Source organism: Ursus americanus, chromosome 9, assembly GCF_024610735.1.
Source record: "Ursus americanus isolate L20-20 chromosome 9, mUrsAme1.1.p, whole genome shotgun sequence".
NCBI lineage: Eukaryota > Metazoa > Chordata > Mammalia > Carnivora > Ursidae > Ursus > Ursus americanus.
In genome coordinates, this window is record NC_142135.1 from 21,717,252 (window position 1) to 21,731,446 (window position 14,195).

Genomic DNA, 14,195 nt, shown 5'->3' on the forward strand with positions numbered 1-14,195 from the left:
TGCATTCTGCCTTGACACACGGGAGGGATATCAGAAATTACTCTACCTCATGCATTAAAATGACAGCCATACACTGCTGCCAAATTATTAGCCTGATAATGCACCAGATAATCCTTCATAAAATAGCATGTCCATTTCCCTTCCATGAACTGAAACCAGATCTTTGCAGGACAGCGTTATGCAAGGAAAGTAGTGCTTTTAGACATGGCTGTGGTTATACTATTTACTATCTTGTAGTTAAATGTGTCAGGAGCAGCATGAGATTTTTGGACTTTTGTTGATCATTCTTTAATTTTTATTTCTTTGAAAATGAACCAACTACTGACTAAACCAACTACTGACATAAACTCAAACTGCCTCCAGACTATTGATGCTCATAAAATGTCACGACTTTAATGCCATGACTAGAGTAGGCATCAATAAGAACAGTTTTGTGATGGTTTGAGAGAATAAAAGCTATGATGGGGTAAGATCTGTGTTAATGTCTTGACATCAGTGTAGAATAAGAAGGTTGAAACGGAGGTGGGGAAAAGGGAGATTACTTAAAAGAATTAAGATAACCATTTTTTTTTTTTAATATGGAGGAGGCATCCTTTTACTGACGTCACCAAAAATTGGCCTACACAAAAAATGGCTCCTTATTTTTAGTTACTGCTCTGTAAGGCCTACTGTTCAACTACCCTGAAGCCAAAAGTCATCATTTCCAGCAGCTTTCATTGGACCTAATTGCCTTATGGTTAATGAGCCAATAAAATGAGTTAGCTTTCAGTTCCTAGACACCTGTATTGCAAACAATTTGTTTTCAATGGTACGCCAGAAGTAGACTAGGTTATCTTTTTGTGTTTATTGTTGTTAGCTGTTAGAAACCTTGCAGCTCAATATTCAGCCCATTACTTGTAAATACTCAAGACAATATTTCGAGTGCTGACCTCACCCTCGTGTCAACTGTTGGTCCATTTGATTTTTCTTCATCTCACTTTTTCATTTGAATCTTATTCTCTGCCTTTACATTGTGTATATTTTTGTACGTTGACATAAGTCCTTTTAAAACAAGTTATTTCTTATATATAAATAGAGGAGACTCAACTATGTCTTGAATGAATGAGAGATTGAATAAACAACTATACTTTGCCAGTTTCCCTCCCTCCCTTTCTTCCTTCTTTCCATCTTTCCTTCCTTCCTCTCTCCCTCCCTTTTCTTTTCTTTTTCCTCTCCTTTCCTTTTTTCTTTTCTTTCTTTTTTCTTCCTGTCTTTCTTTTCTTTCTCTCCCTCTTCCCTTCCTTTACTCTTTCCTTCCTCCCTCCATTTCTTTCTTTTTCTTTCTTTCTTTCTTTTCTTTCTTTCTTTCTTTCCCTTCCTTTCTTCCTTCCTTCGGTCCTTCAGTCCTCCAGTCCTTCCTCCTTTGCTTCTTTCTTTCTTTCTTTTGTTCTTTCTTTCTCTTTCTTTCTTTCTTTCTTTCTTTCTCTTTTTTCTTTTTCCCTTTCTTTCTTTCTTTCTTTCTTTCTTTCTTTCTTTCTTTCTTTCTTCTTTCCCTTCATTCCTCCGTTCCTTCCTTCATTCTTTCCTTTCTCCTTTCCTTTACTTTGTACTAAGGACACTGAAGAAATCTTGGGGACATTCATTGTTTAAGATAGGAGAGCCATAAAGAGCAAAAGCATAAAACAAGTTACAACAATATGCAAGCATTAATATCTTCCACATTTTTTAAGACAAAAATCAAAAAGAAGAATTTCCTAACTTTAAATTTTCATTGAAGATGTGGAAACCTGCATTTCCCTCAGTTCCTCGAATATGATTGCTTCAGCTTCTGTAGAATTCTTCCAGATTCTACCCCCTGCATTCCTAAACAAGTAGGCAGAAATTATGAACACACTTAGTATCTTAAAATACTTGGCCAATTACCTTAATGAACTTCTAGAGTTGTTTTAAAAATAACCGATGTGTGAATAAATGCAACCATTCACTGCCTCTTACCACTATGTTGCATGTGGAGACCTGTCTGTGGACTTCTACAAAAAGGAATCATTTTCCCACTATACTAAAATTGGGGAGAGTGAAGGGATTTGAAGGAGTGGGTATAAGAGGTCATCTTATAAGAGGTCATCCACTCTGTCTAAAATCAACGAAAGAAAGAAGCGCACTCATATTATTTAGAATGTCAAAGAACTGAAGTGGTTCCCTTTGGGGCAGTATGGGGTCAGGGTAGGGATACCATTAGGGCACCAACAGTGCCCTTTTGTGTAAGCCTTTATTATGTTTTATGTGTTACTCACATGTACCACTATCATAAAAGTTAAATTTTAGAATATCCTTTAATGGCTACCCTTGCTTCTAAAGACAACATCTGAAACCCAAAGAAGAGCAGGAAAGGCTGTCATCATATAGCCACCTCTGCTTACTGCTCCAGGTGTGCTGCTTGATACCTTACCCCTCCCTCCGAAGCTCCAATTATACTGAGCTTTTTTCACCTCCTCTTGGTATATGATGACTTTGCTCACTTCTGGGACTTTCCACGGGCAGTTGTTTTTGCCTAAAATTTCTCTTCCTTTACCAGCCTTCTCTTGGCTATGCTTCTGGAAGCTTTCCCCTTCCCATCACATCTGGGTTAAATGTGCTTCCTATTTACTTACTCCTTACCACTCTGAATTTTCCCCTACCGCAGCATGTATCATCTGTCCCCTCATCTAGAGTGTAAATACCATGAGAAGGAGAACCCCATCTTCCGTGTTCATTGCCCTGTATTCAGCACCCAGCAAGATGTTCATTTCAAAGTGCATGCTCAACACATACCTAGAATAGTGCCTGACACCCAGTAGGCACAAAAAAGTTGAAGGACAGGAAGAAAGGAAGAGAGGGAGGGAGAGAGAAAGAGAGAAACAAGGATGTTTGGACCTTTAGATTCATGTTGTTAATTGAACTTAAGGCAAAATTATAAGGTACGGATAATTTACGTGTAGTATCTTTTCTTTTTTTTTCTATTCCCTTCCCTTCATCAGTTGTTCACTATAGGTACTCTAGAACTCAGTGTTTTCATATCACCACCTAAGCTAATTCACACTAAGGAATCAGCAACAACATTGTATTGAAAGATTATTTTAAAAGCACAATAATGCTAAAACCAAAGAATCTTAAAGATCATTTCGATCTCAACTGCTCACTTTATAAATGAGGATATTGAAGCCCAGAGATATCCATGAGTCACCAGACATCACACAGCAAGTTCAGCCCTGAGCTGACCCATAGTGGAGTCTCCTGACTCCCCAAATTTCACTTTTTCCAAGAGGTAACACCACCCACCTAGGGAGGGTGACATCATAGGAAGCCAGCTGAGCGTGATATTTCCAAAATCAGCCAGGCAAGCTTTCTTGCTGCCCCCTGAATTTCAACAGCCTTAAGCAACACCGACCTCAGAGGGTTGGTGTGGGTTTAATGAGCTCTTGGCCATGGCAGCACCCAGAAGACTGTAAACTGCAAAGCACTTGACTAGCTAGAAGGCCCAGGGTAAACTGGAAACCATAATGTCAGTGCAAAAGCTGGTAGACTCCAAAGGACATTGGTCATGGGCCCAGCGACCTGACAATCCCATCTCGAAATCCTGAGAAATTCCTTTGCAGGATGATTGCTAACTGAATCCTGTAGAAGTTTAGAGACACTAACATCCTCAGTACCAATTTAGAAGTGATTTTTGCAGAAACTCAATTCCAGGTTGTTTTTTGCTAAACTTCCCTGATATAAAATTTTAAGTGCTGATGAACAGTTGGTATATTTTGCTGCCAGTTCACTCCTGAGACACTTTAAGAAATTATTTCATCCCCACTTCTTTCAATCGCTGAAAACTAAAATGGCTTCCCTGACAGAATTAGATAGGTAGTAGGTTCCATAGGCATTTGGATATCCTTAATGGAGTTAAAAAAATTTTTTAGAGTTTATATGAGCAAAAATCGATTTGGATCGGGCAGAATCCAATCTAGCAAATAGAAAGGAGCTCCAAGGAGCTATATAAAATGAAAGACTTTTATAGGCAGAAGGGAGTGTGAACAAGGAAATTATCCTGGGCAAAAATGTGCATTAGTTATTGCGAAGTTACTTCCCTTTCAGGGTTGGCAAGGGTCTATCAGGCTGATTACCTACTAGTGCTGACAGGCGATTTCTGACTGACTGGTTCAAGATTCCATTTCTGGGAGCGCCAAAACTGTAAGTCTCAGTTTGGTGATGTGGGGCTTAGCATAGTTTGGGGCTTGTTGTCTTGTTTTTAACAGTGTAAGAATGAGGAAATTTTTTCAACAGTCAGAATATTTATTGTGGAATTCCAGAGTCTCCTCCATAGGGTTCCAGAAGGGGTTCCTCTCAGACAAGTCTTCCCCAATATGCTTTAATTGGTCTCTTACTGCATAAGATGGGTCTTCACTACAGGCATGTGTGAGACCCTTAAGCAGCTAGATGGTGTCTCTGGGGTCCTTTGCCCATAGTTTCTGGTGATATCCACATTTGCAATCAGACAACGCCCAAACCTTTATCCCAGGAGGTTGTTAAGTGTGTCAGGGTGCTCCAGATGCAAGAAACTGAATGCCCAAATAAAAGTGGCTTAAACAATTGGATCTTTTTTTTAAATATTTATTTGAGAGAGAGAGCACGGGCATGTGCACATACCGAGTGGGGAGGGGCAGAAGGAGAGGGAGAAGCAGACTCCCCGCCGAGCAGGGAGCCTGATGCAGACTTGATCCCAGGACCCTGAGATCATGACCTGAGCCGAAGGCAGATGCGTAACCGACTGGGCCACCCAGGCGCCCCTAAACAATTGTATCGTGTTATTGCCGCTGCCTCACAGGTAAAGACTAGCCCTAGGGAGGCAGCCTGAGGGTTGGCTCAGCAATTCAGCGATGCCATTAGAGACTCTGCTGCTTTTCATCTCCCCATCTCCCCATCCTCCAAGTGTCCCTATATCTCCCACGTGGGTCACAGGGTGGCTGCAGCAGGTGCAGCTTTCCCACCTCATGTGACGATGTTCCTGCGCAGGAAAAGAAGAAGTAAGGAGGAAAAGAGCTTCCCTCCTGTCTCTCCTTTTGTAAGGAAAGCACATGTTTCTCAGAAACCGCCCCCCAACAAACCTCCCCTTATGTCTTTTTGGACAACACTGGATTCCATAGCCCTCCTGAGCTGTCCGAGCGTCTGTGAAAAGTGAAACTGTCAGTCTCAGTCTCTGTCTTGGAGTCAGGCTCTTCCAGCAGGCAAGAAGGTTGAGCAGAAGGGTTGTTGGGTAGGCTATTAGAATAGACACTAGCTGAGAGTGTTCTCAGCACTTCACGCGTATTGATCCGTCAGAGCTTCACAACAACCCCAGGGGGGTGGGTGTGATTAGTGCCATTTTACAGAGAAGCAAACTCCACTCAGAGACGGTAACAGAGCAAAGCAGTGAGGAAGCCCAGATTCGAACTCTATCGCCTGACTCCAGAGGCTGCACTCCTAACTACACATGACACTGCTTGTGGCCTGTCGTGTCTGCCACAGCAGGCAATCCACCAGGCTGCTTCTAGAATCTAATACATGAAAGGTCTGAGCAGTGCCTGTCTCCCTCTGAAGTGCAAATGTGACATTTCCCCTGGCTGCAGTCACATATGGGGGAGAAGAGCAGAGAGGCTTCCCAGAGTGACAAGAATTGCTTCCTGTCATCATCAAGGCTGCAACAGCTGGGGCTGTGATCAGGGCAAGGGCTGGGGCTGGGAGAGTCCACTTCCTGGCCGGGGCCGTGGATCGAGTCCATGACCCACCGGGCTACCACAGGTATCAGAAAGTCAGGGTGAGTGATTGAAGAGTCCAGTTTCAACAGGCAGGATTAGACTAGAATAGTTTCTAAATTAGAGGGGTGTTTCACAGGCCACTTTCACTCTTTCATTTTTAAATGAGAAGAGTGAGTCCCAAAGAGGGCAGTGTAATTTGTCCAAGATCCCCCAGCTAGTTTATGCTGGGGGGAGGGGGGCAAGTCCTCAATGATGCCTTCTTTGTCCCTTGCACAAAAGCATCCCCGCACTTCATACATGCTTCTGTTATCATTTCTGTTACACTGCTGCATTTATTCATCTGTGCGTGGGTCTCCCCCATCACTTTGGAAGGGGCTCGGTAGCGAGCCCACGCCCAGCCCTGGACCCTAATCTTGTCTGCGCTGCCTGCCAGCCGAGTGACCCAGGGCAAGGTGTATAACTTCTCAGTACTCATTCTCCTTCTTCTACAAAAGGGCAGAAGTGGTGATTCCGACTCACAGTGCTGCTGAGACCATTAAGCTTTAAGCTGCGCATAGCACTGTGTGCCAGGCAAATTCAGGGTTTGGTAAGTTGTGGTTACTATTCATTTTGTATCTCCCTGGTGCCCACGCCCAAGTTTGGCAAATCAACGTTATCAATCAGCAGAGGAGCTGGAGTCAGCGCCCCAACAGAGGGCAGGCAGCACAGTATCCCAGAGACACAAAGGTGCAGTGAAGACGGAGGCAGGCACCGGAAAGGTCTGAGTCCCCGAGGGTGGGAAGGTCATGCACAACGGTGCCCCGGAAAGAAACACACAGGAAATAGAAAAGCCCTCACTCACGCAGTCTCCCAACCCTGCGCCAGCACTCTTCAGTTTGGGCTGCTCACGGTTTAAGTAAGAATGGTACTCATCACGAGATTTTTCAGGTGGAGCTGAAGAATTAGCTTTAGCCCAGAGAGTTGGTGTCAAAGCCAAGACTAACTACTGAGGCCAAATGCCTCCGAAAATGTGTTCTACATGCCTACAAATCACGGCGAGGATTAACGAAGCTATTACACAGGCAGCTCTGGGCACGACGCCCAGCACAGGAGTGGCGGCTCCCACCATCGCTGGTTTCGTTATTATCCTGACATTGCAGGGCTCCTCCTGCCCCGGCCCCCGCGGGGAAGGATGGGGCACTGCCACTCCTGAGGAAGAGGTGGAGTCTCCTAACCCCAGCCTTCATGAGGGTCAGATCCCGATGCAGCGAGGGCACGGCCCCCTGAGAAGCCGTACCCAATTCAGGCTGCTGCGAGGCGCACGGGTTCTGCTGCCCAGCTCTTGGTTCCGGTGAGACGAGAAGAGCCTGCCAGATGCAGAGGTAGGCAGGGTGGCAGAGGTTCGGTGTAGACCTGCACCTATTTCTAATCCTCCCCAGACCCTCCTTAATCGCACGGCCAAGAGGCGGAGGCGGTGGCGGCGGCAACCCTAAATGCATCAGGAGAGAAAGCAGCTGGGACTGGAGGGCCTTGTGCCAGGCCCGCGGCCGGGAGGGACCCCAGCAGTGATGATCGCGGTAAATAAACGCAGCTGATGGCGGCCCTGGGGCCCCAGACCCTGCCAGCGAAGCGCCCAGGGGAGATGGGATTCTTGTGATGACACTGGGGTAGGCTCAGCCATCGTGGATTTACTCCGATTTGTCCCCAGGCCGAGCGCTCCAGAAACACCTGTTACAGCGGAAATCATTTGGCAAGGCAAACAAAACGCGGACTCATCCAGGCCACCTGTAAAGGCATTTAATACCTAACAACCTGTGCAGAGCTCCTAATTGTCATAATTAATTTGGCGCCTCTTCACCGGTAGGTGCCAACCAAGTATCACACTGTCTAGGGAAAGCCCATTTCCTGCAAACAGGGTTTTTCCCTCCATAATGAAAGCTGTGAGAAATTGTGTCATTTGAGAGGAAAAAAAAAACCAAAACAGTAACAGCATATTTTCCTCGCTAAAACTGTTTAAGTTGCTCTTTTTTTGGCCCTCTCCATCCACTATCGGTAGGAACATTTGACTTTCTTTGGCTTATCCCGTTCCTGCTTCCCTATTGCATAATGGAGGTTATAATTATTTTCTCATTTTCCCCTCCAGCTGGCAGCAGTTTGGTCCCTTCTACCTCGTATTTCTTTAAAACGCCACACTGTTGCTCTAGCTTATTTAAACACTCTGGAAAGCCAGGAAATGTAGCCATTGTAGGCACATCCCCACACCCCCCAGAAAAGTGTCCCTGCTGTCCTTGCGTGTGCCATGGCAGGACCAGAATCCAGCAAGCAAACAACAGCTGAGAGCCACTGTAAGGAAAAAATAGGAAAATAGTCTGGCTTCTGCTACTTTAAAAAATCAAGCAAACCCAAAAAGAAGGGATGTCATAAGAGAACAGAAGTCACTTTATGAGGGGAAACAAAGCAAAAACATTGAACAACAGTAGTGTCCCACATATCATGCTCTCGTCGAATCTCGGTCTTGACAGCTACGATCACAGGCCAGTTCCACTGGTTAGGGTTCCCGAAGTCTCAGAGGCTTTTGAAACAAAGAGTTTCTTACTCTGTTTCTGCATCTGTGACTCCTAAAAGATACAGGGACCCAAAGCTTATCGCTAGAAGATAGGGAAAGTAAGGACCGAAATCTTTACAACAAATTGATCAGCACTTTTATATCTGAGAAGGGGAAAAACAGGGATCCACTTTCAGAAGTTCTCCTTTAAGTTTCTTTTGATTCCTGATACAGCACGTCATCCGTATAATCGAGTTATTCACGTGAAAACTAATCAGTGTTGGCTTCTCTGTGTTTAAGGAACAGAGCTTATAAAATGAATCATCTTGAATATTTTCTAAACACAAAATCACAACTTATAAATATTAACTTTAAAAATGTACTTGAGGGGGCGCCTGGATAGCACAGCGGTTAAGCGTCTGCCTTCGGCTCAGGGCGTGGTCCTGGCGTTCTGGGATCGAGCCCCACATCAGGCTCTTCCGCTATGAGCCTGCTTCTTCCTCTCCCACTCCCCCTGCTTGTGTTCCCTCTCTCGCTGGCTGTCTCTATCTCTGTCAAATAAATAAATAAAATCTTTAAAAAATAAAAAAATAAAAAAAAATAAAAATGTACTTGAGAATGACTGGCCCGACAGTTTTTTTTTAACGAGGCTATTTTTCAAAGAACAGATCACAAGGAATTCCACAAACTCTTCAGAATATCTCTGTGAGGAAGAGACATATAGAAAATCTATTTTATAAATATAATTTAAGAAATCAGTCTGGGGGTGCCTGAGTGGCTCAGTCAGTTAAGTGTCTGCCTTCAGCTCAGGTCACAATCCTGGAATCCCGGGATGGAGCTTCTCCAGTCAGGCTCCCTGCTCAGTGAGGAGTCTGCTTCTCCCTCTCCCTCTGCTCTCCTCCCCCAGATCCCCCCTGCTCGTAACTCTCTCTCTCTCTCTCACACTCTCAAAATACATAAAAAATCTTGAAAAAAAGAAAAAGAAATCGGTCTGTATATTTATAAGCCAAGAGTTCATATGCAGAATTTCTCAAGAAATCCAGAGACCGGATAGAATGCTACCCATGGCTCATTGACAATGTCCTGTAAGTTGAATATAGTAATACCTCAGTTTTACAGAGGAAAGAAATAAAGTCCCAAAGGCCTTGAATAATTCACTTCTAGTGGGAAAAAAAAGTTAAGGACAAATAAAACATGGTCCAGATAATCCTTAAATCCTCACACACATAAAACAACTTGTATTTATTTTAAGAGAAAGATCATGTCTGTTCTGTTCTTCTTTTCTTCAACAACTAATTTTTATTAAATACTAAAATTATGTCTTAAAAATTAATTTTTATTTTTACAGATAATGACCATTATGAATATTACTTAGATCTGCAACTATTTTTTATTAATTTTATTTTGTGCATTACAGAGGCAGTACTTTTAAGATAAAGATAGATATTCTATATTTTTTTATTACGTTCAGTTAGCCACTGTATAGTACATCATTAGTTTTTGATGTAGTGTTCAATGATTCATTAGTTGTGTATAATGCCCAGTGCATTCTAATTCAACATGAATCATCTTCACTCCTAAAAACTTAACAAAGGAATTGTGTTAGGAATCTTTGGGGTACAAGTCATAAAAATCCAACTGAACTGACTTAGGCAAAAGGAGATTTTATTAGGAGGAAATTAGGGTATTTTCATGTATCCAAATGACAGCAAGCACTGGGATTTTATGCAGCTCAACCCCAAGGACGAGGAAGATCAGCTCTCTCCCTGACTTTTGTGCACTCTGGTTCAGTTTCAACCTCCGTCACTAGAGCTGGCACTTTCTCACATGGTGGCCACCAGCAGCTTCCAAGCCCCCCATCCCAAGGCTTCTACCATCAGGGAATACTCATCCACTCCCTTCGTTCTACCTCAGAAGTTCCTAGGACAAGCTGATCAATCTGCCTTGATCTGAGTGACTATATCCAAGGGAGGAGGGCCATCGTTATTGGCAGACTCTACCCTAAGGGTATGGTTAGAGTCTAGGTGGAGGTAATTCTCAAATAAAAAGGGGCGGAGGGGTGGACACTGAAAACGAACTGGACAGATAAACCAAGAATAATCAAGTAAAACAAAACCGTGCACAGATTCCAGAAGTTCAGGTAATGTCAGCAAGTTGAGATGGCACAAGATAAAAACCTGCCTTAGGCATTCTTCAATATATATTATTTCACATGTATTTCCCAGCCAAAACTCTAAAACTTGATAACACACTATTTTCTCTCTCCCTTCTCTTAAATGCTTTCTGTCACTTCCTGACAGCATCTAAGTTTTTGGCCTACAAACTGCCCCTAAAATCTTATGCAAAGCATCCATTGTTTTGGAGTTGTCTGTGTTATTTTAGGGTTCAGATCTGCGAGTGTTGCACTTCCTTATTCCAGATTCACAACGTCATCTTCAGAGCTTTGAGATTCGGATACAATTTCCAGTTCATACTCCTTTTCAATTGCTGCATTTTCATGTTTAAATCCAGTAAAGTTTCTGGCCAGCTGGCGGTTTTGGAAATGCATTTCCAGCTAAAAGTCAGAAAAAGAATAAGGATTTTTATTAGCCTGAGATAACGGATCAAATGAAACCGCTCTCTGCACAGGAAAAATAAGGACTTTGTGGGAAAGGAAAATAAGATATCAAGAAAGATGTATTTCTCATCTGATACTCCATTTCCGACTGTTTGGCCTGGCTATAAAACTGACTTTCTATGAGACAAGGTAAAATCCAGATATACAAATAGCTTTTGAAATGGCCTTGAGATGAAAACAAAAATAGCTGACGCACAAACCTGTCCACATGAGAAATTCCTGTGCATGGAAGGCTGTTTTCAAGCAATGCCATGTGATCTGCAATGAAATTATTTATCTATACGAGTTTTCTGAGCTACAAGATAACTGCCCAAGGCCACCTGAGCTTTCAGGACCTGGGCCCATTTACCTGATAACTTGTCATTTCAAGTTTTTAGGATTTTAAATGGCCTCCCTGTCGAGCAAAAACATTTAATGGCACCTTGGAGGCACATGTACGGTTATATGTACTTATATAATCTAACAATTTTCACTCTAGAGTGAAATCTGTTACACAGCAAGGCTGATTTGTACCCTCCTCCGGGGGGGGGGGGTTATGAAGGTCCTCACGTATTAAAAAATAAATCTCTAGGGCAGTTTACCTAAAACACTGCCCAACAAAGCTTAATCCAACACAATCTTTATTTTGTAGTTGAGAACTAATAATTAAATATTTGCAAATATCTTCAATTAGGGTCTTGTTTAATACATGAGGACCTTGTTCTCTGCCTAAAACCCTCATCAACTCATCAAGGGTGAACCAGGGTGTTCCATCCGTGAAAAAGCAAATAGTGGTCCTACCCTCCCCCAATTTACAAAGTAAAGTCATCGGATAAAATTTTCTTTTAGTTTTCCTCTGCCACATTTTTCTTCATTCTTCAGCACCTGGGAACACTTTTCTGATAGCAAAAATTTGCAAAGAATAAAGCAAATGAACACAGAGCAAACTAAGAGTAACAACACAACCAGCAGCACAGAAAGCCCGTGGCCCAGGCCTCCGTGGGGGCTTCCGTCCTTTGGTGTGGCACAGACGTTCTACAGTCCTGCCCTGCTCTTCCAGCCTCCTTGCCTGGCACCGTCTCCACACCAGCCCCCACCGCAGCTGGTCAGTAGTGCACTTCATGCACATCCACATTTGACATACAATTTTAACTATATGGAACTCCTGAAATTCACTCACAGACCCTAGAAATCAATGCACCTTATTAAGAAGACCAGCTCAATCAACAAATAATAGCACAAATGACATAAATAGCAACATCTCTAAATTAACTGAACCTGTTCATTGTTGTCCCTTACACAAGGACGACCCTAATGCATGATACATGGACATACGTGTACGGTTGTGTGCAATTCGTAACGACGTCTAGTTAACAGCCTTTTATCAGAAACTGCTGCTTCTAGCGGTCGTGGTGTTAAGGTTAAGAAAGCCTCCACACCCTTCTGCCTCTTCCTCATGACCAATCATATACCATGGTGAAAATGTTGACCGAGATGTTGACCATGGTCTGTAGCCCAGGAACAGAGCGTCTGTGCATGTGTGAAATCCCTGGCTCCTTTCTGGAAAAAAACTTTGATCTTTCATATCTGTGTATTTGTCATCTTTTCTTTTTCTTTCTTTCTTTCCTTCTTTCTTTCTTTCCTTCTTTCTTTCTTTCTTTGGCTACAGTCTTCAAGGTCTATAATAATTATTATAATAATAAAAGCCACTGAATAGTGCCTATGTTCTAGGTTCTTTATATAACATTATCTCATACAATCCTTAGAGCAATCCTATGAGGTTATTACCTCTATTTTACATGAGTAAACTGAAACCCAAAGTTGCCCATTACCATTCCTAAAGTCTTAGGGCCAGTAGGAATTAGAAGAGCATGTAAATGTTAACGCCGGTATTTGAACCTTCATTTGTTGGGAATTTTATTCTCCACGTCCTCCCCACCGCCCACAGGCAACTTTTTATTTGGTAGAAACTACAGAACAAGTTGGGGAGGGGCTGGTTACGGGGGTCTGGGGTGTGGCACTAGTAGACTCCGCGCCGGACAGGTGTCAGCACCCCAGGTCCCGCAGGGCTCCTTCCTTCCCTCTCGGATGCCGCTGGGGAAGTAGGGGCATCAGCACCGAGTCGGGACACGAGCCGACGGCTGGCCCCAGAACACCGACGACCGGTTCCCAGCTCACCCTAACTGTGCGCTCTCATCTCTTCCTTCCCGCGAAAAGCTCCTCGCGGCCTCGAAAGTCCTCGAATGGCCCACGCGGCTCTGGAGGCCCAGGAGAGGAGGAAGGCAACAGGGTCCCCGAGAGCCCGCCGCGGACGCGCGCTCTCGTCAGGTCGGCGCGCAGCCCAGCGAGGGCGCTCCCGATGGTCGCCCTGCTCGGCTCCTCCCGCGGCGCCTCGGCCTCCGCCTCCGCCCCCGCCCGCCGGCGCCTGGAGCCCCCGGGCGGCAGAGGCCGTGGCAAGGCGCGTGCCCGCCGTCGGCGGAGGTCTTCCAGCAGCCGACAGGCGGCGTGGGCCTCCTCCTGGCAGTGCACGCTCTTGCTGCCCCCCGGGGAGCCGCGCGCGGGCCCAGGGGCTGGGGAGCACAGCACGACGCTGGCTGGGACTCCGCCGGGTCCGGGGAAAATTGCCTCTCTGCGGCGGTCGGAGTCCTCGGGGCCCATCTCGGTGACGCCGAGTCCCGTTCCGGGCAGGTATTGCTGACCATTGGTTTCCAAGTGCGAGAATTAGGGCGGGTGAGGGCGGGGCCGGGCGTGACCCCTGCCAAGTGGGACGCCGCTCCTCCTAGCCTCATCTCTGGCCTTCTTCCCTTCTTTAGCAACAGCCGAAGGAGGCGGTCCCCATGACTCCGAGAAGAGGTTTCCACTGGATCACTTCTTGCTCCTTGGAGTACCTTCCTAAGAGGAAGACTTGTATCTATCCAGGTAGGTGGAAGTTGAGGTACAGATGGAAAAGTTTGAGACCAAAGGTAGAATATTTTGTCGTAAAGGCTGCCCCGGTTGCCTTTATTTAATGCTCCATTCCTTTAAAATACTTTTTTCTGACTTTCTTCTGCTGGTTCGGCACTGTGTCAGGCGTTGGGGTTTTAGTCTAATTAGGGCCTTACCTCTCCACAGGTGTTGCGCATGTAGGGGAAGCTTGTCTCTCTGAGTTAGAAAGAATAGTCTTTCCCCGTGCCCAACAGCGCGGAAAGCACCTGATACTCAGAAACTCTGTGCCCCTTTTTATATTTGACTCATTTCTAACACCTTCGCGTTTATGAAGGGGTTAAAATGAAAAATAAAAAATCCTCTTACCCCAAAGTTATTGTCTTATAATTCCCAATTCAGTGTAATTATAGGC

At 44.6% G+C, this 14,195-nt stretch overlaps 1 protein-coding gene across 1 annotated transcript; it reads right to left on the reverse strand.

Annotated features, from left to right (window-relative positions):
- Positions 1-9,808: 9,808 nt before the first annotated feature.
- On the reverse strand, positions 9,809-13,516 carry AARD (alanine and arginine rich domain containing protein). Its single transcript, XM_087864896.1, has 2 exons — positions 13,064-13,516; positions 9,809-10,816 (listed from the first exon to the last, which is right to left on the reverse strand). Exons 1-2 carry the CDS (start codon positions 13,514-13,516, stop codon positions 10,673-10,675), a joined length of 597 nt encoding a protein of 198 aa, XP_087721022.1. The 3' UTR covers positions 9,809-10,672.
- Positions 13,517-14,195: the final 679 nt, after the last annotated feature.

Coding starts and splice junctions, on each gene's coding strand:
- AARD (XM_087864896.1), bottom strand. CDS start 13,516: ATGGGCCCCGAGGACTCCGACCGCCGCAGAGAGGCAATTTTCCCCGGA. Junction 10,817..13,063: donor GCGAGGAGCTTTTCGCGGGA/AGGAAGAGATGA, acceptor TCTGACTTTTAG/CTGGAAATGCATTTCCAAAA.